At 40.9% G+C, this 26,742-nt stretch overlaps 2 protein-coding genes across 5 annotated transcripts; both read right to left on the bottom strand.

The window, feature by feature from the left end:
- Positions 1–42: 42 nt before the first annotated feature.
- LOC134625909 (uncharacterized) lies at positions 43–5,130 on the bottom strand. Of its 2 annotated transcripts, none has more exons than XM_063471271.1 (3): positions 1,192–5,130; positions 779–1,061; positions 43–691 (listed from the first exon to the last, which is right to left on the bottom strand). In XM_063471271.1, the coding sequence occupies exons 1-3, from the start codon at positions 1,818–1,820 to the stop codon at positions 443–445; spliced, it is 1,161 nt and encodes a 386-aa protein (XP_063327341.1). In that variant the 5' UTR covers positions 1,821–5,130; the 3' UTR covers positions 43–442. The 2 variants fall into 2 exon arrangements, with proteins under 2 accessions (XP_063327341.1, XP_063327342.1); XM_063471272.1 differs by having other exon boundaries at positions 1,261–5,130.
- A 121-nt stretch (positions 5,131–5,251) lies between these two features.
- On the bottom strand, positions 5,252–15,885 carry LOC134625910 (uncharacterized). 3 transcript variants are annotated; one of them, XM_063471275.1, is made up of 5 exons: positions 15,768–15,885; positions 15,337–15,399; positions 9,158–9,182; positions 7,116–7,196; positions 5,252–6,496 (listed from the first exon to the last, which is right to left on the bottom strand). In XM_063471275.1, the coding sequence occupies exons 4-5, from the start codon at positions 7,159–7,161 to the stop codon at positions 5,625–5,627; spliced, it is 918 nt and encodes a 305-aa protein (XP_063327345.1). In that variant the 5' UTR covers positions 7,162–7,196; positions 9,158–9,182; positions 15,337–15,399; positions 15,768–15,885; the 3' UTR covers positions 5,252–5,624. The 3 variants fall into 3 exon arrangements, with proteins under 3 accessions (XP_063327345.1, XP_063327346.1, XP_063327343.1); XM_063471276.1 differs by lacking the exon at positions 15,337–15,399 and adding an exon at positions 8,754–8,990; XM_063471273.1 differs by lacking the exon at positions 15,337–15,399.
- Between the last annotated feature and the right edge of the window lie 10,857 nt (positions 15,886–26,742).

The raw sequence follows: 26,742 nt of genomic DNA, 5'->3' as shown, positions 1-26,742 counted from the left end.
CATTTACATAAGCAAAATATATTTTTATTTTATTTTATTCTTATCACTTTTACACATTTAATCAAGCCGGTCATTAACATTGGGCCATAAATTTTCATCAACATCACAGTGGATGTCTTCGTTGTTCAGGCACCGTGGGAAAAATCTCCTGGCATGACGAATCCAGGCTTGACATTGCTCAGCAGTTATATCACCACAAGCTTCACACATGGCTTGAAGAAGGGAGACATGCTCATGGGGATGGCGATCATACACCTTCCACCTCCATGTAGAGAAGAATTCCTCAATTGGGTTGAGGAAAGGGGAATATGGTGGAAGATAGAGGGTCATGAAGCGAGGATGTGTTTGAAACCATTCCTGAACCAGCTGTGCATGGTGGAAGCTGACATTGTCCCACACAACAACATAGACGATGTCTTCTCCCTGACAGGCCTGCTCCAGTTCATTTAAAAAAAACTATCAGGTGTTCAGTGTTGTATGACCCTAGAACTGGTCTACAGCCTACCACACCATCTTCAGATATAGCTGCACACATTGAGATGTTTCCCCCACGTTGTCCAGGGACTTGGATGGTAGCCCTTTGTCCAATAAGGTTACGTCCTCTGCGTCTAGTTTTTGCCAGATTGAAACCGGCCTCATCAACGAAAATATACTTGTGATGATTCACAGCAGCGTCCAGCTCCATCACCCTCTAAAATGATAATTTAGTTAGTTTTTTTTTTACAACTAATAGTTGTCAGTACTGTTACAGTAATTGCATGCCAGTTTAGTGTTGTACCTGAATATATTCTGAACGCAGTTGTTTCACCCGGACATTGTTCCTCTCAAAAGGAACCAAGTAAATTTGTTTCATGGAAACCTGGTGCTTCTTCAAAAGCCGGGCAATCGTTGGAAGGCTAATTGATGGCACATTGGCAAAGGTGTCATTGCTGTTCTCAATAGCCTGTTTGATTTCAGACAGCCGTATGTCATTCCTTGCCCTGACCATTTCCACCACAGCCAACTCCTGCTGGTCAGTCAAAACACGTGGGCGACCACCACCAGGTTGTCTCCTGTTAATTCTGAGGACAATCATATACTGTCAATATTGAAGTATTACCAATCACATTACTGTAAACTGACAATTACATATTGTTCATCTATACAATAGGGTACTATTTTTTAGAAGTGAAGTTGCTATAGCAGACATACTGGTTTTCTTGGCGAAAAGTTTGGATGATAGAGCTGACAGTTGACCTTTGTAAATTAGGCTGTACCAACCTGGCAGCCTCAGCCATGGTAAAGCCTCTGTTAACCACATGGTCAACAATGATGGCCCGGACTTCATTAGACATGATGGTGCGTTGTCTTCTGCCTACATTTCTCTGAAGACCACCTCTCTGTCGAGGAGCACCACCACCTCTTTCTCTTTGTCTGTGCCCACCTCTCTGTCGAGGAGCACCACCACCTCTTCCTCTTTGTCTGTGCCCACCTCTCTGTCGAGGAGCACCACCACCTCTTCCTCTTTGTCTGTGCCCACCTCTCTGTCGAGGAGCACCACCACCTCTTTCTCTTTGTCTGTGCCCACCTCTCTGTCGAGGAGCACCACCACCTCTTCGATGAAGGTTTCCTCTCCCTACGAGTCTACCCTGCTCCATATTTGAACAGTGCAAAGTCTCAAACACAGTTCTACTTATATGGTAACTAATTGTGATCATCAGGGGGAAACAATTAGCAATTAGTATTTCTAGATTGAAAGCTCTTGCAGCAATGTGTAACTTACAAATGACCAGACAACAATCAGTCAAGTTGAAAATCCATGGACATAATGAATGATTCATTGATTAAACATTAAGATCAGTTGAATTGAATGACAGACAAATGTATTAAACTGAATGATAAGAGATGCAAATCAAAAATTTTATAGTGATAACATTATGAAAGGCAGTAACTGTGAACGAAACATTTATTTAGATGAAACACTTATTTTGTGTAGTGAAAAGGATATTTTGTCATTATGTGTATTGTACTAACACAATTGGAAATATGCTGAAATGTTTGAAAAAGGTGCACTTTTGATGATCTGTTGTGATATAAGTAAGAAGAGTATTGAAAATGTACCAATTGCTTGTGAAAACTGCGCCAAACCAATTAAAAAAAACTGTAAGATGACCCCATATTATTTACGATCTGTCCTGGTGGTTGTTATTCCATGGCTGAACACATGAAGGAATTTCCCCCCATTCCAGTACAAATTGCTGGTAAAGCTAAGCTAAGCTAACACAGCCTTTTTTGGTTCTCTGAGTTGAAGCACATGCATCAGATTAAAGGGGGCCTCATAAATTGAATCTTTGTAATGTCAGACTTGGAGTCCCAGTTTTTTCCTGTTTGAGCTGTTTACAGGTTTTTTTTTAAGATAACCATTCATTTACAGACAGCTTCTACTAGATTACTTGATGTTAAAGAAAATGTAAAATTCTGATGATTCTCCAGCAAGTTCTGTATTGGCCTTTTCCCTCTGATTTCCCAGCACATTAAAGGACAGGAATGAGAAATTTCTACAGCAGTGTCATATTTACCTCAATTTGAGTTCATGCATGATACAGTTTTTGGTTTCTTGTTGTTGAACAAGCAGGGATATCAAGGTCAACAGGGGATATGAAGGTCGGGATTCAACATTGAAATACAGTCAGACACACTGACCCTACAGTCTGTGGCTAACAGTTAATGATTCCCTGTCTTATTTATGTGTACCAGAGGAAGTTCTTCTTTGGCAGCAGAGTACTTCATATTATCTGTGGGTCAGACCATTGGGTATGGCCACATCACAATCTTCTGGTGGTGTTATGTTGATGTTTGTGTCCTACTACTGACTGAACATCTGCCAGTTTTGGAGGATGCAGTTTATTCTGGTGTTTCATTGTCGTACAAAGAAAGGATGGGTCTTTGCATGAAAGTTATGCACTCTTTCACATTTGCAAAAGTCTGTACAACACAAAGTCCTTCAAGGATACCAGCTATTTAATTCTGTTTGGATATGACAGTGCTATATATTGTACCTGGACGACAGTTTATGAGTGTACAAGTAGGTCTTTTTTGTATGTGTGTGATTTTTGCACCAGGTTCCTTTAAAGCATTCAGCTGGTTCTGTTTGAATATGGCACTGCTGTATATTGTACCTGGACTGAAACACAGTTTATTTGTGTATGAGTGGACTTTTTTGCTGTTTTTGTGATGTGCCTGCAGCACAAGGTCTGCAACTTCTCTTTTGTGTGTGTTTTTTGGTGGTGTCTGAGGTACCAGGAGAAAACGGTGTGGTATGAGTCACCTTTGTGTAAAAGTGTTCAGTTTCTTGTATGATGATTAAATGTTGCACACAAAAAGTGTGTTCTAATGGTTTGATGATGGCATTGTAAAGCAAACTCATCATTTCATGATTCGTCATTTGACCACAATGCTGCAAGCAAAATACTTTTTTTTTTTTTTAAACTTTAAACAGGTGATAATTTCTTAGAGGAAAGGTGAAGTAATGAATGGGTCTTATAGCAGTCATTAAATCCTTCATGACAGTGCATAGTCATAAAATTGGAAGAATCCTTTAAATGATTTCAAATATACATTGGTAAATGTTATGCTGATAACCTTATTAAAATAAAGGTTTAACAAGTTTTTGTTTTTTTGTTTTTTTAAATGTGATCTTTAATTAACAGCATATTTTTAAAATGTCCATCCAATTATTTCATGTGGTAAAAAACATATTACATATGACAGCAGCTTGTTTTAAGTATAATAATAATAGCATAATCAAGGTTAACCATTTTAAAATAGTTTTTTCCAAGTTAAATCCAGCAATGTAATTAGTGCGCACTTTTTTTTTTTACAGTAAACTTCTGTGAAATATTTCATATTTCAATGTGAAGTTTTTTATAAAGAATCATATTAAACTTACTATGACCATAAATTAACAGTATATTACAATGGGGAATTATATTTTATGGTGTTAAATAAATCCAATCATTTCATATGTGGGCTTACCTTCTTTAAATGTGAAGATCTGTTGTTTATTCAAGATTTTGATGTAAAGTTACATTTAACAGCTTATATAACATAATAATCTCAAATTAACAGGATATTTTCATAATGATAAACCCATTTGCTAGTTTATAAACTGGATTTTGACATTTTTTGAACATATAAATCAAAGTATGCTGCCATATTTTATCTTGTTTAATGTGCATCAAATGTACGAGATTTTTACATTAAATTACACAATAATCCGGAACTAATTAAAGTACTTTACAACTTTACACCTGGTTAATTGTACTACAGCAGTGGTCAGTATTTGTTGTTGGTGTAATTACTGTTTTACACACGTAAACACCTTAAATAAAGGAAATTTTAGAAATACAAAGATGTCACGCGAATTTAAATTCACAATTTAAAGTCGTGATTTTAAAAGTCACAAAACTGTGCTGGAAAATCTCCATTTTTTAAAAATGTATTTCAGTGCATGATACAGAAGCAAATATGGAAGGTCTGCATGTTTACTGCTTTAGTGTGAAATTGTGAGTACATCTCAAATCTAATTGTAAAACTCAATCAATACACCAATTGGAATCTGTCATATATCCCGTTTAACATCCACTGCCATAAATCAGTGTTATAGCTAAATTCAGTGAGAAAAAACATCACACAAAGATCAGAAAAAGATAGTGATTTCAAGATTTTCTACAGTGAATATACAGGAAAAACATATTGTTCTTCTTGTATTGCCAATGTGGTTTTAAAGTGTTTCAAACAATTCAAGAAGTATTTTTTAATACACATATCAGGTCTAAAATAGTGAAGGCATAGTTCAAGAAGGTGGGCGGTATGCTACTTACTTTCTTTCCCCAAGAATTAGATGAGACGATCAGTGCCACTGAAAAATATTAAACAAATTCTGCAAACCAATTTTCTTAACTTGGCAGCCAGAACTTCTAATTAACACCTAATCAGTGTTTGCCTAATCAGTACAGAAACTGAGAGATAAAAATGTCTTGTTGCCATGTCAGCGAGGTTATCTACAGCCCGAGCACAGCAGTAACCAGATGCTGGTTTTAGCTTCACAGTAACTGCACAGACATTAAAAAAGTGTAATGTTTCTCATGTAACATTTCTCAAAATGTTAATGTTTGGATTTTTACACAGAAATGGTGAATCTGAATCCGTCTTAAGAAACTCAACGTGTAAAGGTGATGCATCAAAACACAGAAACACTCAAAATCTCAGCTCTCAGTTGCAGGGTATTTTTCATACCAGAAACAGTGAGGGACACCACAAGCATTAAGATGTGCATGCTAAAGGATGGCGTAATTTTTTCCCCCATTTCTACAGGAGCCTTGGCTAAACATTTAGTGTGGAATTTTTCTCTTGGATAAGCTTGCTTGCTTGAAGTTCTTATTTCTGTCCAGTAGGGGGTGGAAGTGGACTTTAGTTCTCAGCTTTGTAGAAGGTGCACAAATATATAAATGCCACTTTTATTATCAAGGGGAGGTGAAATGGTGGGTGATGGTGTAGTATGCTATTAAACCCACTCATATAAAGCAACATATAAAGGAAGCAGTGTATACATGGTACACAGGGAATCTTTCATCAACCATTTCTTACATGACAGAGCAACACCGGCAGCTCCTGTGCTTAGAACTGCCTTTTCCCTCTGTTATGCCTGGTGGAGATGCATTATGTGACTCTTTATCACCTTCCTCTGCCTGCACATTGATTCCAGCTCCGTTTCCACCCGAGGGAATATCCTGAACTGCTTCATCTTTGGACTCTTTCCCGGTGCCTTGCTCTGCTACCTGGTCTAATGGTGAATAAAGTAGAGGAGGCATTTCAGGTCCTAAGACATGCTCTTCACCATCCTCCGTGATTATCACTCGTTCCACAATGATCATGCCTTCCTGCTCCTCTTGGCTCTGACTCTGGTCTGTTGTAGCATCAGCGTATCCCAAGAACACAAGTGTAACAGGACTTTCCTCCAACACCTGATTCTCCACAATATCTACTTTTTCCAAAGTGTCTCTCACTGCCATTGTGTTTTTATCATCTGTGTTTCCCACACTTACAACACACTTCTCACTGCTCAGCTCAACTTCTAAGTTGTCGCTTCTAGAGCCGCTGAATGGCCTGTAGTCTTCCTTTGATGTGCTGGGATGGGTATAAAGCGACAGGCCTTTTTTCTCTGAGCCTTTGCTAGCTTCTACTGTCTCTGTCTCTGTCTTGGTTGGTGTGACTGTGACTTCATTCAGCAGCACTTTCATCCCGACCCCATCGATGACACTCAAGATCTGCCCGAGCTCTTTAGACGAGGGTTGATCTGCTGACCCACTGATAGTGTGGATGCTCCTCCTGCCATCGTCAAAGATGGCAGTAGCCTTTGGAGCACCAGCTGGTGTGGACACAGGAGCCACTGACCTAACAATGGTGGCACCTGTCTTGGGGTCCCGCTCTACCTGCACCTCCAACATTCCCAGGACTGCAGTCACAAAAGACAAAGTAAAATGCTTACAGTGAGGCAAATCAAAAGGCCCAGTTATAATTAAATATTCATAATGATCTAATTTCAAGTCATTCACAGACCATGTGAGACCTTTATTTTTCCTAACAAAACTGCTTTTAAATGTTTCATAGGCCTGGGTGTTAACAAAAAGTGAGAAAGTACTAAGGTCAATGCCAGGTCAGGAACAGAGCTTTTGTGTTACTAATGTGAGCCAGCACAACAGAAATTATAGGGGCACAATGAGCAAAATGTAGCGCCTTTATTCTCTACACACAGCCCTCCAGTGGGCATTAAAAATTAACCAACAGAAATAACAAGAAGGCTAAATATAACATTGTTCCCAGGCCTTTCACTGCAGTCCCTTCATTAAGTCGTATCCCGGGGGCTGAACTTGGACGGAGCAACATTAAATAAAGAGGTCATCGTTTCCGAGGGAAGGACGAAGAGGCAAATACAAATAACTGAGGATAGCCTCTTGCCAAAATTTAGGTTTATCAACTTGTACAGTTGGCATTTTCACTGGTAAACATTTTTGTCATGCACACTTCATTAGCATTCACAAAATTCCATCATCGATAGTCCATTCCTGTCTCACCTGATCGGCCATCTTGCCCACCTTCATTCAACATCCTTTGCGCCATTAGTACAGAAAAGGGACCCACAGGCAGTTTGTTCCCTGAGAAAGAAAATGTAGACATGGAAATAACTGTATTTTCAGTGCAGTGTACGCTCAGAGTGTTTTTACTTGTGTTTCTATTTGATGTTAATGAACACAAACCACCTACAATACTGAATTGACTGACAATGTCTTCACTAAGGATGTCATTTGTGCACTATCTATATTAATAGGCACAGTTGTTACTGAGACAAAGTGATATAATGAACATGTGCCCAACACTGCTAACATTTTTCCATTTATCATTAGACTGCTCACTCACAAGATTAGACGCGCATAAAAAGAGTGTGGAGGTTTCAGGATGATGTGCGCAGACGAGATTTGACAGTTCACAAATTTGCTCTCACCACAACTGAAGGAGCGATAGCTAATGTGACCTAACAACACCCCTTTTCATAATATAATAATAATAATAATAATAATAATAATAAGAAGAAGAACAAGGAGAAGAAATACTTTATTTATTCCAAAGGTTGGGATAAATAAAGTATTAGACTGTTACATGAAAAACAACTTAGCTCAAACACAGTATCTTGTAGTTCTTAAATAAGTTTACTAAAGGATGAGCTCAGTTAAATAGAGAATTGAGGTACTTTGACTGCACCCTTCCCAAGGGGTCATCACAGCAGATGGATCTGCACAGATTTTCCTTCCTCCTACTCTGGAACAGAACTTCCCATTCATCTAAGCCAGGGATGTCAAATGATTTTACACTGGGGCCACTGGTTCAGCCCAGTGAAAGTCTGCTTTCTGTCAGTGTAAAGAACAACTACACATTTATTGTTTTAGATTTTTTTTAAATAAAAAAGAACAACATTTCAACAATACAGCTCAGTTTCTGCACACGATAAAGATGGGCTTAAATTATAAGAAATAAATGTTTAAAATTATAGGAATATTTCTTTGCCCTGTAATTATAACCCCATAATCCACAGATAAATCATACATTTCTTCAGTAGATAGTGTAGATTTTAGATAGTGAAAAAACAGGAACTTTCTGTTATTTTATTGTTTTAGTGTACTTGCTTATTTATACCTATTTAGTGTCCTATGAATAGCCATAGAAGAGGAGTTTATCAGTGGGAAAAGCTGTAAAACTTAAGAAAATACAGTTAAAAGTCAAAAATTTATGTCATACATGCAAGATTTTTTAAAGCCGTCCAATGGGCCTGATTGGAGCCAAAGATTCTGGCCCCTGGCCCTTATGTTTGACACCACTGGTCTAGGCATACATTAGCTTGTAATACCCTAAGGCGGGGTTTGTGTCTCCTCCCAGTGATGGTGCAAGACCTCTGCATAGTGCTGAGTATAAATGTGGGCTATATCTTATCTAGAAAATATACAAGAAACAAAAACAGGGATAAAAAAAAAAAAGCCTTTAAAATCGTTGATTTCTTTTCTCTTTTCTCTTTTATCTTAACGATTTCTTTGTTTCCCTGGAAACAACATGGGAGTAAATAACAGGAAGTTCCAATTTTATCCTTTAACATTATTAGGGTTGATTTTATTGTATGCGTCTGTCTGTTTATTTGTATCTGAAACACTAACATCACTCACATATTTCACTTAGTGTCAGATGTTCACTGCTTCATATCAGGGCTGGATGTGCTTTTATAATGTATACACTCTTTTTACTTCTGTGTCCCTCCCAACTCCTCAGAAGCTTTGTTCACAATGTGGAGATTGGCCAAAAAGTGCTGTGATAATGGTCTTCTTGTAGCACACAGAGTCAGAAGGAATTTAAGTAATGTTGTTACGCTCAAAGTAGAGCTCTTTCTCAGCCATGGCTCCATTCTGTCACACAGACTTAGATTATTATTCTTCAGGCAAAGACTTAGTTATGGCAAATTATCATCTGCCAAGAAAGAATGGTTTCTAGGCAGGCATAGTGATGAAAAGTGACAAAATATGATAGCAGCTGATGGTAAGCTAATGGAGGCTACGTGCAGCTGACTTCTTACCTTGCACGTCCTTGTCAGTGCCAGCCTGTGGGTAAAGGGAAGAGACAATTTTAAGTACTCCCCATGGTCAGACACTCAAAAGCAGATACTGAGTCTGCAACTTTAAACTCATGCCCCTGCCCCTCGCTTTCCCGAGCCCTCCCCAGTTCGTGCCCTGCCATAAATATTTCACAGCCATCATCAGAGAAGTGTTGAATCAAGTTTAGTTCCATCAAGTTAAAAGAAGCTGAGACTGTCTTGCCCAACAACCATTTCATGCCTGATACTGGCTGTCGGCATGAGACAGAGCTAAATGTGGGCTGGATCGCACAGTGGAACATTTGGCGGAGGCCAGAGGTCAATAAATACGACACATTTTTGGATAGAAGAAGAAAAAATATACATGCTAAAATGTATACATTATGCTAAGGCATTACATTAGTACAGCTTACCTTTGAAAAACAAGCAGGATGTTGTCAGTATTTACCTAATTTCAGGTAAAGTTCTCGTTGCTCCTGTAAATATATTTAATTACTAGCAAAAACCTATCCTATGGATATTTTATTGCTAGGCCTACAGTGCTTGTCCACTTTGCTCATGTATGAAAACTCAGACATGTATGTTAATGTTATCATGTTATTATTTTTATGTTCATTAAATCGCTGTATATAATCAAATGGCAAAACCAGCAATTCATAAACACCAATCAAATGGAAAAAAAAACTTCTTTGCAAGCTACATATTTATTGTTTCAGACAAAGTAATAAATTATATCTACAGTAGAGTCACTGCTTGATGAACACTTATTTTCAGATATACATGACACCATATTTTAGTTACCCCAAAGTGCCACTGCACTAAAAACTGTTTTATTTACAAAAAACAGCATATACATAATGTGAACACTATACACATACATGTAACGTACTGTGAACAGTGTACATGTATGTTTTGAGATCAGCTAATTAGGATATGAGTGTTCTAAAAATAATTCCCATAAGCTTTAACGATGTGTATTATCCTGGTACCCCAGGCAGTTTATATAATTTACTTCCTCCAGATTAATTAATGTGTCTAGGAGGAGTTAGGTAAGAGATATAGATATAGATGTACAGACAATTTAATATTTTGTATCAGGAAAAGAAAAATGTCAAATTAAAATTAGTGCTGTCAGCGTTAATCTCGTTAAAATGACGTTAATGCCATAACCACATTAACGCAGCAAATCTCCGTTAGCGAGTTAGTGCGGATCATCCCGTGCGTGGGGCTGCACAATGCTAACGTGTTAACGAGCTAACCGCACTAATGCGTTGACGCTGTGCAGCCCCACGCACGGGATGATCCGCGCTAACTCGCTAATGGAGATTTGCCGCATTAATGTGGTTATGGCGTTAACATCATTTTAACGAGATTAACGCTGACAGCATAAATTAAAATATGAAGTTACTGTACTGTGAGTCCAGGGCTCTTGTTGTTGTATATATTTAAATGCTTACTCAACCTAGGGCAGAACTTCCTATTATACTTGAGAGCAGCTCGGTCATCTGGCTGAAGCCGTGCAGTCAGTAGAGTCTGTGTTTTCTTCTTAAGAGACCTCTTTTCTGGCAACCGCTGCCCCCTCTGTCTCATCCTCAGGCTTCTTTTGACTTTTAGTTTGTTCCCTGACACACATGCACACACGCACACATTGTTGCAGACATCATATGTGTCGACACAAAACGACGCACATTAGAGCTCATAATATAAATGATTCAGAGCAGTGGACACTGTGTGTGTGTTTATGTCGTACGCTCTAGGCTTTAATCCATCACGTCAACTGTCACATGGCTGCCTTCCATTTGAACTCATCATGGCTAGCAGAGCAATGTATCTGTGACAGAATACTGTATGCTTCATGGCAAACATTCACATCTTTAGAAAACGATGTGTGTGAGCCAGTAAAATGTAGATTATGTTGACTCGTTAACTTTGACACAGTCAAATCAGTGATTCGATCAACTGCATCTGAATGAAACTGTTTAAATGTGGCTGTGTGTTCAGCAGCTTAGCACAGGACTGAGCTGAAAGCTGTAAATTGCATGAAGGACAGGAGGTGGAGTTGTTTCACTGAGCCGCTGGCCTCTTGTGAACTTACTCTGAAGAAGGATGTCGAAAGAAGAGTCAAGGAAAGTTCAAACTCAGAAAATCAAGAAAACAAAGCAGAAGGACAGAGCTGGAGGAGAGGCGGCAAGGATGGGTCAGATAGGAGACTAGAGTAAATGTTGGGTGATTGTATCTGCGATAATCATGAACGGATGTTTCAGCAGATAAATTTTTTTAAATAATAATAATAATAATAATAATAATAATAATAATAATAATAATAATAAATTTTAATGAAAAGGCGCCTTTGAAGACACCCAAGGACACTTAACAATAGAATAAAAAACATAATAGAGATGACAAAATGAAGAACAATAAAAACAAAGCACAAGACAAAATTAACAGTGTTTTCACAGTGAATATGCAGATTTGAACAGATGGGTTTTGAGTTGAAATTTAAACTGGAGGAGAGAACCAGTGTTTCTTATATCTGGGGGTAGAGAGCTCCACAGTCTGGGAGCAGAGCAACTGCAAGCAAGAATGGACGTAGACTGGGTGGAAAGAGAAGGACGTAATCTGTTAATGCTGCGTAGATGGAAATAGGCAGTGAGATTATTGATGTGCAATTTATAGGATAGTGAACTGTCTAGGTAGGATGACACCTAGGCTCTTAACCTGAAGTGAAGGGAAAACTGTGGAGTTATCAATAGTGAGTGAGAAAAGATTTTCCTTCAAAAGGTTGTATTTTGTGCCAATAAGGAGATTTCAGTTTTATCCTCATTGAGCTTAAGAAAATTAGAGCTGAACCAGGATTTTAATTCAGATAGGCATTCTGTAAGGGAAGAAGGTGGGAGGGACGAACCAGGCCTGCAGGAGAGATATAACCGGGTGTTATCAGCAAAACAGTGAAAGTGAAGATCCAATTTGCGGAAAATGGTACCAAGAGGGAGGATGTAAATTATGAAGAGAAGAGGGCCTAAGACTGAACCTTGGGGTACACCAGAAGTGACTAGGAATAGACAAGAGCAAAATGATTTAAGTTGAATAAACTGGAAGCGGTCATGGAGATATGATTGGCACCAAGCTAGGGGTGTGTCAGAGATGCCAAGAGAGGAAAGTCTGCTTAGAAATGTGTGGGCTTCTATCTTGTCAGCTAAACATAAATCTTATTTGCTGTTTCGTTAATCTTTTTTATTTTTTTGTATATGACACAGCTTATATATAAGCAGCTCAAAATAATTAAAGGAGCGCTATGAGAAAAATCAGAGGTCAGTGAATAAAAAAAGTCCCGGTCAAGCAGGTTTTCTCTCAATTGGAAGGTCAGTAGTTTGATCCCTGGATATTCCAGTCTTCAGTTTTACCTTAAATATTAAAACTCTTTTACACCACTTAAATGTTTCGTCTAGATTAGAGTTGTCCTGATCAATGATGGTAAAGTTGATTGTTGAGATTTGTAGCTCAGTTCCCCATTGACAAATTAAATTAATATCATTATATGATTCCCTTTAATCAACTGAATCTGCGTTGCTATGTTTTACATTTTGAATCTCCACATATAGAGACAAAGTCCCCAGTCTGCAACCCACAGAACTTCTTATTGCTAGACACCACAGGGCAGCCCCAGAGGTCCCATGTCCATGGCCTAACAGGTCAGAGCTGATTTGGTGGGCTGATGGGCTCCTGCGCAATGTTAATGTGTGGCAGTCTGAACATAATGTGTAGCCTATATATGACCAAAACCATCTGCCAGTGTTAACAGACCAGAAGGGCCCATTCAAGGGATCAAGACAAACGGCCAGCTGCCTGGCAGTGGTCCTCTTACTCGTTCTGCAGTCCTGGCAGAAAGACTGAGGATTGTATTGCTGCCATTTTGGATCTTACTGAGTATGAGTCAGGCCAGCAGCCTGCTGTTGTCTGAGAGTGACAGAGAAAAGATGTCACAGCTCAGCACCACAGCCCAGAGACCCAGACGTCTTGCTCAATGCAATCTGTCACTCATTGTCGGGAGTGACATCCTGAAACCTGACAATTGGATGTCTAACACTTTAGGCCAAAAACTAGCAGTCCTACCTGCTGTAAGTTACCTGCTTTGGTAGTAGACCGTCTTTCGAAATACATGATCTTGTTTATTTACAATGAGTTTGATGTGAAACATCATTGAAAGACATAATGTTATTGGTCAAAAGTGGTTGCTTATATACACATTAAATGAGAATTTTTCAGTTTTTCCTTGTTTATCAGAACACAGTATCCATGATGGAGGAACACTAAAAATCTACTGGAGAATATCATCATGTATTTCTTCCCAGAGTAGGGGAAAACAAATACTACTTCACATTTACTGCCACAAAGAAGAAAGGAGGTATTGTTGTATCTTTAGGCTCGACTGCAGTGCGGATGGTCTGCTCCTGCCGTTAGCAGTGCACATGCCTGAGGCTGCGGGTGTTTGGAGAACGCAGAAATGTGCTGCACAGTGTGTGGGAGGCTTTTGCAGCGTGCATGATGCAGCACACGGCTACTGGCTGCATAGAAAATTTAGGCTGTTATGTGTTGTTTACTTTCAAAAGCTTATATCCTTCCTTCAGGGAACAGTTTAGCAGTCAATGGTATGCATAGTGGCTCGCAGCAAACAGTGCCCATCCAATATCAAATAAAGGTCCTTTTCTGACGTCATCATTGCAGGAGGAGACGCTTGCATTTTCTCTCGGTTTTCAACACAAAAACAACCAGAGTTTTATGTAAATGCATTTTCTTCTGTGCACCACTTGGTTGTGGTGAGAGGTGTCTGTAAGATTTCTGCCAATGAAACACGACATGTAACTAAAAACAGCTTGCACATGTGTTGATTGGAGCAAATCAGACATAATAAAATCCAAGTGACCCAACCCGAAACATCTGACTACACGTCAGCTAGCAAATATCTCACTCTGGCAGCCACAAGATATGGCCTGATATAAGGGTGGGGCCCACCAGCGGTCAGTTTTTAACACAGCTAAAAAGAGAGCAACAACTCCAGATCCCTGCCTCAGTTTACACTGCAGTCACAGTTTAGCTTAAAGTCCAGTGAGACCATCCTGTGTCTGAATGGCAAGTATGAGGCCACTGAAAGCTTTATGAAATCATAGGTGCAAATAATAAATAAAGAGAAATGAAACGGCAAAAAGGAAACTGGGGAGAGCAAATTGGGCGTGTGTTGTGAAAGTCTCTTGAGTATGACATAATTTTCCATTTCAGCGTCCCATTTTCCATAAAGGAAAAAAGGCACAATTCACTGTCAAAAACACTGCATTTTTTCAGTGTAGCCGTTCTCTCAGGTGTTAACAGTGAAGCATAAACAGACTGGCTCTTATTTAGCACTTTTCTACTGTATTTGAGCACTCGAAGAAACTCAGGGTTCAGTATCTCACCCAAGGCTTTTTTGACATGTAGACTGTAGCAGCCTGGGATGAAATAACCAATCTTTCAATGAGCATTGGATCTGCTCCACCTTCTGAGCTACTGCTGTCTCCTCTGTGGCTACCCAAATACTGTACAGGCTTCCATGAAACAAGGATTTAGGACTAGTTAGCTAGCCTGTTGGCATATAAAGATGGTATGGTGAGGTAGTTCTCAAAAAGTAACAAATAAACAGCACTTAAAGACTAAATTCTGAATACCAGGAAGGCTTTGGAACTAGTAGCTATTGCTGGTTACTAACAATAGCTAATAGCTAGGTATTGTCAGGGTAATATGAACACAACAGGACAGAAAATGTATTTTGAAAATGCTAAAGGTGAAGTGTGAAGATCCTATACAGAGAAAAACTGGATTTTTAAAGGCTCATTCAGGCAGGCCTACAGATCACTCAGTGACTTCTTGGTAACCACCAATCTCTAGGGGAAATTGTGTATTCTGCGACCAGCCAGAAAGTGTTTGTGGGCAGTTGCTAGCACGGTGCTGCACAAAAAAACTCCTTGTGTAAACTTTGGCCACTAGCATACTCCTGCCATCGCCAGTAGCTTGTGCTGACTTATGTGCCGACTCATCTGCAAACATTTCAGACACTTCAGATATTATTTAAATTACACTTTCGGGTTGACTTTGAGACAATCAGCTATCAGCACAAGAAAGATGCAAACCTTTTTTTTTTACCCCAGTCTCACTCCTGAGTTTCTCCTCTTTTTACAGTATGGATACCTCTCCTGGTGACGCAAGGAGAACTCAGGTCAGTGACAGGAAAAAAGTTTGAAATAAAAGCATTTGAAGTTGCTTTTCTGTTTCTGATGTTAAGTCTTGTCAGCAAAGGGAGGATAATAGTACATTTAAAACATGTTTAGTGACCAAACTCTGGATGTCCATGTGTGGATACAGTAAGATAAAGCTTGTACAGTTTCACACTCCTTCACATTGTTCAGGATTCATACAAACTTTGACCACATACTTCTTCTAATTATTTTCTAACACTGAATGTTTCTGAAAGCATTGAACTGTCTGTACTGACTTCAGAAACATATTATCATGAGAGGATTTGCTTTCAAGTAAGTTTCTCATTTTTTAAGTCAGTACTTACCCCTCGTCCACCCTTTGTAAGTTACCTCCTAAGAGCCAAATGGCCTAAAAAAAAAGCAGGTTACTGCAAGATGAAGCAGCAGAGACGGCTGTTTTTCCTCCTGCTTAAACCAGAGAGAACTGAGAACACGGTTCATATCGCTGTGGGTTACACCCGCTTCTAATAGAATTCTTTGGTAACACCCCTTTACTGCCGTGTTCCCTAAAGACAAGGACTTGTTCTGTGTAAAAGGAGTCTGCTGAGAAACACAGACAGTGAGAAAGAGTAGTGGGGGTATATTTTTAGGAGATGTGACCGACATATTAAAGCATGGGCAGAGTTCAGGGATACCGAAAGAAATACTTCAGTGAGACAGCACATTGCATACATGCTGATGCTGTATGCATATTGTTAATGTAAGCTATAAATATGCTGAGGTCTGCTTCAGGCCTTCTCTACGCCCAGCGAAGTGGGTCACTCATGTTTGGGCTCATGGCACGTCTGACTGCGGGCGGGCAGGCTCAACTCAGGCCCCTCGAGCCATTCATTTCACAGACCAATAGTTATTGGCCAGAAAGTTAACTGTGGAATGGTCTCTGGACAGGCAGTGCATATCAAGTGAGACTATTCCACTGAAATGACAGGAGACAATGGCGGTGCAGTAAGATTATGTTGACGTGAGGTGAAAGTTCAAGATGGTTTAAGACTGACCAAAGTGGACAGTAAAAGGGAAAAACTACCGAGTGAATGACTTTCAACTCACTAGCTCGAAGCCTATGTTGGTGCTTTTTTTTAGAATTATTTTTAAAAAGTGTTTAAATGATTCTGCTGAAGGAAATATACAGCAGCAGTTTTGTGGCTGCTGTCTGATGGATAAAGCTTACAGTATGAATTATGATACAGTATTTAATAAGAGTGCAGAATGTACCCAACTATTTCTTTTATTATTATATTAAGATTTGATTTTATGATTCTTGAATGACTTGGACCTTATTAAAGCTGCATGTACGGTACGCTGTGGAATTGCGGGCTGTCCCACATGAAAAATGACCGTTGTGAAAGAGAGATACAAAGCCGACTGCTGTAATGGTCTTACGACCAGTGATAGCCTGGAATGAAACTCTCACAGACTCCTGAGTGGCAGCAGCACAGCTGGGATCTGAAACCCATTATTTTCAATGGCTTGAGCTGTGCACGAACAGTTTGCCAATATGTTGAAGAAGCATGGTGTGCGGGAAGTGGACTGTGCCATATGTTTTTGCAGCCAATAAAAACAAAGAATGGGCGCGAGCTGGTGCACATAGTACATGTAACATGCAAAAAATGCTAGCGCAACACATATCTTGTTCTAACATGTGTCTAAGGCCACCAGATCACAAGTGGACAAACTTTAACCACACATGTAAACAAGCATCAGTATACAGGGTGCATCAAGAAGAATAGTCTGATTTTCAGCGTGCTTTAATTCAGCAGCTGTTCAGCGGTAACAATCGAAACACGCACTGTTAGAAACAGTGGATTTATGATTTTTTACATGTTTCCAGAAGGTAGTATAACAACAGCAGTGGGTACAGTGGCTCCAGACATCCATCCACTGACTATCATATCTTGTTAACATTGTAAGTTTTGTTTGCAAAGCTTTATATTTAACCAGGTATTTTAAAATTAAACTCAAGTTCGATGTCTATTGCTTTAAAATATATAGGCTTTTGAAATCAGATGATTTTCTTAAAGGAAGCTGTGCACAGTTATTGGGTCACTCTAAATGGAAAGTGTGCTAAACACCCTCTGCTGATTCAATGATGACACCTATTAGACCTCAGTGGAAGGAAAACAAACAGCAAGTAGCACAAACTTTGCATTCCATGTTTATGAGAAGGCAGATTCAAAGAATTATTGATTGCTAAAGAGCAGACTTGCTCTGAAAGAAACTAAGGGGAAGGGAAGTGATAAAGAGACTGTGCTGTACTACATAGATATTGATTAGCTCGCACCCCGACTCATAGATCAAACATTTAAGCCCTTGCCAGGACCAGGCTCAGCTAAGACAGGTGGAGTGGGAGCAGGTCGACATGCGTTATGAAGCTGTATAAAAAATTGGTGCTTCTTGGTTTGTAATTCAATGACAGACTTCAGATTTAGTGCTGTCAGGTTAGATCAAACCTTTGCACTGCAAAGGACCTTTGAAGTCAGTGTGCTTAAAAATCCTTGGAAGCGTATCATAATTTACCGTTACTGTACTCACTGCTTGTTGAACTGAGAGATCGTCCCCAGAGAGCTGCCTCATGAGTCAACAAACCACTTATCTGAAGAGGAATGACTTCAGATCGCCATTACAGTGCGTTATGTCCTGAGGTCCTTAGGGAAATTTCTTGAAATTTGGAAATTATTCAAGGATGAACTATTCAGAATTTGGCAATTAAAGGTCCCTGTTAAAGCAGCAGGTTTTGCCTGTCCTTTACACCGAGATGTTCAGTGGAAAAGACCATGAATCAGGTGTAGACGTCTTGCTCAACAAGGGTGTCATGGTCCTGGGTCGTGCGACTTTAACCGCACCCCTGGGCCAGGACCTTTTGACTGCAGTAAATGAACTGGCCGATCTAAAGACAATTCAGCCGGACTGCTCAGAGCCAGTCCACCATGTTTTCTGTGCAAAACCAGGTCCATGTGCATTCCACTCACTAGCATTCTACAGCCGATCAGTGTGTGTGGCTGAACCCCTCCATAACTCAGTCTCGCCAACGGGTGGCTTAGACTCCTATAAGTGTACTTATTTCCCATGTGACTGCCAAAGTATCGTGTTAAAACCATCGGCACACAGTCCTGGTTGTTTTATGTGGGTTCACGAATCAAGTCTTGGCCTTAAGAATCATGCTTCCAGGAACAACATCACTTGTGTCGCTGAGCCAACGTGTTTCAGGCCTGAAATGTTGTTTAAATCATGCGCCAAGACGGAAGGTGTGTTCAGCTCTCCAAAAAGAGCGACTAAGGACAATGTGAACTGTGTTACGGACTTAGAGAATTTAAGGTCTTTGTCTGTCATTGCTCCTCTGTTAACACTTCACAAAGTTGATGTTCGGGACTTTGTGCTCACTCCCAGGGTGGCTGTGGTGCTGTCTGACCTCTCACCCACGTCTGATCTCCAGGTGGAGGCAGTGGTCACCCAGCCAGCACCTGCGCTAGTACCCGCCACTAGGGTCAAGGCAGCCGTGAGTCAGCCATCTCATGCACCTGTATCTACACCTCAGGTGGGAGTGGCTGCCGCCCGGTTCTTCCCTGCACCCAGGTTGGTCCCCAAGGTTATGCCAGTCAGTACGCAGCTGAGCCCCGCACCCGTCCTAAGCACTCTGGTGGGAGCGGTTGTCGCTCTGCAGGCGCCTGCACCAGCTCATGTTTCCATTGGAGGTTCAACAGAATCACCGCCGCCACGACAGCCTCTAGCTCAGCGCCCTGTCCAGTATGCAGCTCAGCGCCCTGTCCAGTATGCAGCTCAGCGCCCTGTCCAGTATGCAGCTCAGCGCCCTGTCCAGTATGCAGCTCATTCTGTATCTGCTGCTGGATGGCCGGGTGTGCCAGCCTGGCACCCCGCAGCATCCCCGCTGCTCCACGCCACGTCAGCTGGAGGGCCCGAGGAGCCCGTCCAGCCCCACGCCACGTCAGCTGGAGGGCTCGAGGAGCCCGTCCAGCCCCACGCCACGTCAGCTGGAGGGCCCGAGGAGCCCGTCCAGCCCCACGCCACGTCTGCTGGAGGGCCCGTGGAGCCCGTCCAGCCGCCCGCCACTCCACCACCTGTGGCTCCATTGCCTGCAGCAGCTCCGCCGTCGCCTGGTCTGGCTTCTGCTTCGCCTGATCCTGCTGGGGGGTCTGAACAGCCCGTCCGGCTTCCTGCCTTGTCGGGGCCCGCCAAGCCACGTCCAGGCCCGGGGCTCGCCAAGCCACATCACTGGCCACTTTCCAGGCCGTCGGCTGGACACCACTGCTGTCATGGACGGCCTCCTGAACCGCTACGCCGCTGCCTTCCGCGCGGCCGGCCCCCTGAACATATAAACTGCGGGCTGTTATGTTGCCGCCCTCCAGGCCGGCCCCCTGATGAAAGACTGTATGAATTGTTGTGCCCTCGACCTCCGGGTCGGCCCCCTGAACTCATGGATCGTGTGCTGTTGTGTTACGGCCCTCCAGGCCGGCCCCCTGACTTATGTTTGAACTTTTGTCATGTGCTCCAGTGTTTTCCTGTCAGCTGTTTTTGTTTCCTGTTCTGGGCCCTCCGTCCTGGTCCCCCGCCGCCCGCCCGGGCTCGGTGGTCCGTTTTTTTTTGGTTTGGGGCTGTCTGGAGCCAGCCGTTTGAGGGGGGGTGGTGTCATGGTCCTGGGTCGTGCGACCCAGTGTTTTGAGTTTTAGTCTATTTTGCCGTTTATGGTTTGTTTAGGTTCATTACGTTATTCCAGCTCATATGTAGTTATTTTACCCTTGTATGAAGCCTTCCTTGCCCTTCATGTGTTTATGTCTGTGTGTCTTATGTTGCCAAGTTTGTGCTGTCGTTTCTGTCATCTTCCCTTGTACTCAGTCTCCCTGGTTTGTGCGTCTAACTGTCATGCGTTATGTCTGCGTGTTTCCTGTTTTACGTTGGAAGTCTGTATTCTATGTCAGTGTATTCAGTTTCACTTCTCCTGTCCTGTCGTTAGGTTCATGTGTGTCAGCTGTGTTCCCATGTGTGGCCACTTCCCCTGATTATCCCTCATGTGTATTTAGTCTCTGTGTTTCATGCAGTCTGTGTCGCGTCGTCTGTGTTATCTCCCCTACCCCTGGCCACAGTTTCCCAGTCATTGTTTGTTTATTGTTTTGTCATAGTTTAACTTCTCAGTAAGAGTCCTGGTCTTTGTTCAGGTTTCCCTCAGTTACTTTGTTGCCTTTTTTCTGTGAGTTTTCAGCCCTCAATAAAAGGCTCGCTTTTTGTTAAGTCCAGTTTCGTCTCCTCGCCTCTGTCTGCTCTTGGGTCCTCTACTTACTCCACACGGTCTGCCCCGGCAGCCCGTAACAAAGGGTTCATGATGCAACACAGTCCACTAGGATATAGATTAAGTCACAGGACTGTGTTGTTTCAATGTTTGACTGTGTCATATTGCTGAGTTTTCAAGCTAATGGAATAAATATCTATATGAGAGTTTTTCTGTAGTAGTTACTGTTGTACATGTGTGTTACTTTACAGACTCGCTATCAGAACTTTGTCAGTCTGAGTCAAACGATTTGATACAAAGAACAAAGCGCAGCAGAGATCACAGCAATTGCTAAGATCAAGACAAATTAGATCTGTGACACAGAACAATATCCGTCTAGGCCACCGGTGGAAGAGTGCTGTCTTTGTGACATGTGAAGCACGAGTAATGAAGAGTTGTGCCCGTTCGTGAATGAGATGGCACCGCTGGGAGATATTGCTCTGTTTCAATATGACAAAGAAGCTCACTGAGAGGCACAAGGTCACTGACAACCCCTGGGGGAACTGCTATCTCCTCATGACGGCAGCTGCAGTCCTATGCATGCACAAACACAACACACAAACACACTGCGTTGGAGTGAGGGAGTATGAATATGATACCTTATGTGTTATGCTTGAAGGTTAATGAGATGAGAAATGGTTGACAAAGGGTGGATGACTTTTTGTTGGCAGTCTAGCTAATGTTTCACAAGCAGGAAACAGGCTTACGTGATGGATGTTAAACATTTGAGAGCACACATGCTACTTCCTGTGGACACAGAGAAACGGTGAGACGATGCAGTAACATGTAACAGTTAAACATCCCAAAGACTTAAAGATCAGGCACTAAAGTACAAGGATGAAGAGGTTTCAAGCATAAAAATGAAGAAGGTGAGAACAGATGTGGATTGAATTCCATGGAGGTTTATGACCCAGGAGAAATCCCTACAGTGAAAGGAACAGAACAGAAAGTCTCTTTGAATCATGCACATGACTCATATTTAGAGCTGCAGCCACTCAGTGGGCTGACACAATATTTCTATGCAATAATATCACTTGAGTATTATAAGAAAAAGATTAGATTAATTACAGTATTTCATTGAGGAACTGTGTTTTTTTTTTTTTTAAATAAAACAACGCTGACTATTGTCAGTATATATCTTTTGTGTTTGTTGAGCATGCATTACCAATTTGAATATATTTTGTCCACAGTGACAAGACCTCCTACTCCTCTCTGCATTAGTATTCTCCCAAGGACATAACTTTTTTATGGCTCCAGCTGCCAGTGTTAGTGCTGCGTTACTATACTTAATGACAGACCACACTGTCATTAAGTATAGTCCCTGAATCATTTTAGTTTTAACATCTATGCAGGCAGTGGTGTATAAGACTGTGTCAAAGGGGATGCAGTGGCAGACCTTATATTTCTTTTAACAGACCCAAATGCAGACACACAAGACAGGGCAGGGTTTAAACAAAAATTGAGCTGTTTATTAGGCTGGAGAAAATAACAAGCAGGAGTAGGTAGATGCAAAGGCAAAACTTAACTAGAGCTACACTGGGAAAAACTAAATACTAAACTCAAGGGACAATGAACATCAAAAGAAGATAATAAAAACCTGAACAGGGGATTACAGAACATAGAAACCAGGAAACATGGAAGCTAGGGAACTCAACGTGAACACAATGACAACGAATGACAGAAAACTCACACACTAAATACACAGAGAGGAGACGAAGGGAGTGACAAAACCTGAGGAACACAGCTGAAACAAACGAATGTGATGCCACAGGGGAAGCAACACAGAACGTGGACATGAGACTATCAAAATAAAACAGGAAACGCTGTGAAACGTGGACTTGTACATGAAATTGACACAGGAGGAAAGGCAGACGAGAGAGGGAACACAAGAGAGCATACATGAAAGCACAACACACAGCACAACACTACAATGACGCGATGCGAAAGACAAGTACATTTAGACTAAGCTGTGAAATGTGTGTTTGTTTTATTCTGTTAGTATATTGTCTGTCTTGTGCTTTTATTTGTTTCCCTATATGTTTCCAAATTATTATTCCTAGTTTCTGGTCCCTTAGTACCCAGTTAGAATTTCAGTCTAATATTACTCAGCTCCCACTGTTGAGGCAAGACTGTGGTTATCAGGAAAATTTACTTTGATAATTAAGTGGGAACCTATGAAATGGTAATAACATGATATTTTCAAATTATTACCATCTTGTTTAACCTGATTGCCCCAATATTACAACATTATCACCAAGCTGTAATAGCAAACGTGAATACTGTTCCACACAGATAAGTATGAATTCAATCTCAATGTGTTTGCTCAAGCAATCTTTAATGGTAAAATTAAAAAGTAAAATAAAAAATTCTATTATTCGCGTTGCTGATTTCTCTATAACTGCTTTTAGAAGTTAATGTGAATTGCAAGGAAAGGAAAATAAATAATGGATTTTTTTGTTGTAGAATTTAAAATCCCTCGCTAGATATTTTACTGTCCATTCATAATGCATCGGACTTTCTGTTCCATATGAAAGCCATTTTTTTAGCAGGGGAAAGAAAAGAAGGAAAGAAAGGGGGGGCAAGAATTTCAAATCTGTATCGCTTACAGGATGGTTGGCGTTTTATGTTTTTCTGCCTTATCTTCTCCTCGGGGGCTCAAAATGGCCTTTTACTGCTGTCACTTTCTTTTCTCACAGTTGAGGCCTGGCGTGAAGTGACAGCACAGTTGTGCAAGTGCTGGGAAGGAGTGGGTGTGAAGAGTTTGCACATCAGTGGTACACAAGAGATGAGACACAGTATGCTCCTGATTTTCAAAGTAACAAAATAGCAAAACTGCTTTCTGATCTTTATCATTATCATTAGAGTGGCACACACAGACACACAGACACACACACACACACACACACACACACAGTTTAGGAGGCAGAAATAAATCTCGTGTTTCAGCAGGATCACTCGTATCACACACTTTTTTTTCAGTCTACCTTTTGTACTCCTTCTTGACAAAGTGAGAACAAATTTGTTTGCCCAGCTGAGCCAGGTCAGTTAGGAAATCAGGGGCAACGCCCCTGTCTTATTGTGGCTTTAATTACCATCTGTGACAGCAAGACTGGTGTTGTTTTTTTTACTGTGTCTATTTTACTCTCAGTTTGTGGCAAACACAGATTTCTTGAGTGTCATAACATCTTAACTGAACGACACAGTTACAAAACCTTATGGGGGTGTAGTTGGGAACAAACTGATGTTTTAATCCAAAGTTAAGACCCTGTGTTTATTTAAAAGGACCCAAACACAGACGCTTGCGGCAGGAATCAGGTTTAACAAAAAACAAGCCATTTTTTTGAAGACCGAAAAAACATGAGAAACAAAGGCAAAATAAATGAACTAAAATTCTGGGAAAAAACTCAACAAAGAGAGGGAGCATGGGAAAACTACAGACCAGGAACGAGGACAGGTGAGCAGACACGGGTACACAAACAGACGACCTGACAATGAACAAAGGAAGACAGAGGACTCAATTTCACTTAAAGGCAATGAGGGAAGTGGAAACACATGGGAAACACAGGTGACACAAATGAACATGACGCAAAACTAAACACACCGAACATGAAACACAAAACTATCAAAATAAAACAGGAAACACTGAGATGTAGACTGACACATGAGCTTGACACAGGAGGAAAGACAGATGAGAGAGGGGACGAGAGAGAGAGACATGATGGTCTGTTGAAACATGGAATTACACACAGGAAAGGGAGTTAAGACATCTTGACAAGACAACATGGAAATGGAAATGTTTCCTCATAGCTGGCTATTTTTAGGGGAATGTACTATTTTTTTTGTTTGTGCCACTTAACACTGAACTATGAATCAAAAGAATCTATTTTAAATCATATATTTAGGCACTTTCTTACTAGAAGCCTGTCTCAAACATGTAATTTGTTCCCATTTCTTCTGTTGAAACTATTTAAAATGTCAAACATAACACATTTAGACAAGGATAAAATGATTTTTTTGCACCAGTAAAAACATGGCATATCTCAGTATGATGTGCAGTGTCTCCTTAAAGATTTCAAGCATTTGGACAAGTGGAGGACAAAAGAAGAAGTGTCAGGTCTAAAAAACATCTAAAGCAGGTGAATATTATCTGAAAGTTATAAATGCCCTTAAACTCTAGCAAGGATCTGACACAAAACTTGAGCGAAGCATCTCGCTCTTCAGTTGATGCATTTACTGTTCAATGAAGCCTCATCAGAAATGGTCTCAGTGGAAGGATGGCTGTGAAGAAGCAGTTCTTAAGGAAGTGAAACAGGAAAAAAGGGCTAAGGTATACCAAATTTAAACAAGAAGAGGACTGAAAATTCAGTGGCAACATGTCTTATAGATGGATCCAAATTTGGTTTTGTTATAAATAAGGTCAGCAAAGAAGTATTACAGTGAGTATCTATAAAACATTATAAAGCGTTACTATCAGCAAACATACTCTCGAAAGCGCCAGTTTGTTGCAATCCGGTTTTGAGTGCGCATCCCTCGTAGATTACTGATTGGCAGAGCTAACTCGAAATTTCGAGTTACTTTTCTCAAGATTTCGAATTAATAAGTCGAAATTTTGAGTTATGGATACTTTTTTTTTAGTGGCGGAAACCAGCTTCCATAATGGTTTAGAGCTGCATTTCAGCCAGTGATTGAGATATTGTTAAAACTGATGAAACTACAAACACAGAAAACTATCCTCAGAGTTTGATCCACCATGCACCTTCATCTGGAAAGTATCTGATTGGCAGCAGCTTCATTTTTCAGCATGACAATGATCCCAAACACACTGTTAATGCATGCCTAGATTGGAAAACACGCAATGACCTCCCCAAAGCTCAGGCCTCAGTATTACTAAAGCAGTATGGGATCATTTGACAGAGAGCAGACGAAAAGGCAGCCAACATCTAAAGAAGGGAAAAACATCCTTCAAGAAGTATGGAGAACTATTCCTGAAGACTGCTTAAAGAAATGATAAGAAAGCTGCTTAAGAGAGTTCAGGCTGTGCTGAACAATAAAGGGGGTCATACCAAATACTGACAGTGAAGCTTGTTACTGTACAAACACAGTTTTTATCTCATACACTGCATTTCCATGTATGTTTGCACATGTTTCAATAAATTACATGACCTATTTCCTATTTTCTAACAAAGCATAAGAGGATAGGCTCAAGATGTTTGCATATTATTGTGTGTGCTTTGCAAATTAAACCATGCTTGTGGCTTGTGCTATGACACGAAAAAGAAGACAACATAGTGGATGTGTCAGAGTGCAAAGATCAACTTTGAAAAGTAACAAACAAGCAACAGATCTCTTCCTGTATGACACAGATTGTTATGTTTGACACAAAAATCAACACAACAGTTTTTTTTGTAGAGAAAGTAAAGATTGAGTGTTTACAAGTAATGGCAGATCATCGTGTCCACAGTGGATGGAATTTGTCAGACGCAGGGGGAGACTGCATAACTGGAAGCCTCCTGCCAGCTGACACCAGAGAACCTTGGGGTGAGGGGCCTGATTCAGATCAATAAGCTCTATGTTACAAACTTGCCTGAGGCAGACCCCAACCCGACACATGCATGACACATCGCGGTACATCTTCCTTCTCATTCAGGTATTTGTGCTCACACAGCTTTTCAAGTGATCGCTCTGTTTTTCTCTCAGCCTTCGAGTCTCTTCTGCAGTGTCAGATGGGTTTTTTATTTCTGTGGAGTCGTCATCTTGCAGCACAGATTGTTAGCCATCGTGCGCAGCTCCCTTCAAAGGCCTGCGTGTAGCCTGATGTCAGTGTGACTTACTTCATCATTGGCTCAAATCAGCATCAAAGCCCCATCAAACACGAGGCTGTTGCAGATGGCGGCTGTGTGCTCCGTTGCCTTGTTTGTTTGAGTGGCTCTGTCAAGTACTTGTTAATTAGGAAGAAGGGAAACCCGTGCTTCCCAGCAGGCTGAATGCTGCCCTCAACAGCT

This window comes from Pelmatolapia mariae, linkage group LG4 (assembly GCF_036321145.2).
Source record: "Pelmatolapia mariae isolate MD_Pm_ZW linkage group LG4, Pm_UMD_F_2, whole genome shotgun sequence".
In the NCBI taxonomy this organism is placed as follows: Eukaryota; Metazoa; Chordata; class Actinopteri; order Cichliformes; family Cichlidae; genus Pelmatolapia; species Pelmatolapia mariae.
The sequence above is the reverse complement of the archived record's forward strand: the minus strand, read 5'-3'. Positions and strand labels throughout refer to the sequence as shown.

Coding starts and splice junctions, on each gene's coding strand:
- LOC134625909 (XM_063471271.1), bottom strand. CDS start 1,820: ATGAATCATTCATTATGTCCATGGATTTTCAACTTGACTGATTGTTGT. Junction 1,062..1,191: donor ACTTTTCGCCAAGAAAACCA/GTATGTCTGCTA, acceptor GATTGTCCTCAG/AATTAACAGGAGACAACCTG. Junction 692..778: donor TGCGTTCAGAATATATTCAG/GTACAACACTAA, acceptor TTATCATTTTAG/AGGGTGATGGAGCTGGACGC.
- LOC134625910 (XM_063471275.1), bottom strand. CDS start 7,161: ATGGCGCAAAGGATGTTGAATGAAGGTGGGCAAGATGGCCGATCAG. Junction 6,497..7,115: donor TGGGCAAGATGGCCGATCAG/GTGAGACAGGAA, acceptor TTGTGACTGCAG/TCCTGGGAATGTTGGAGGTG.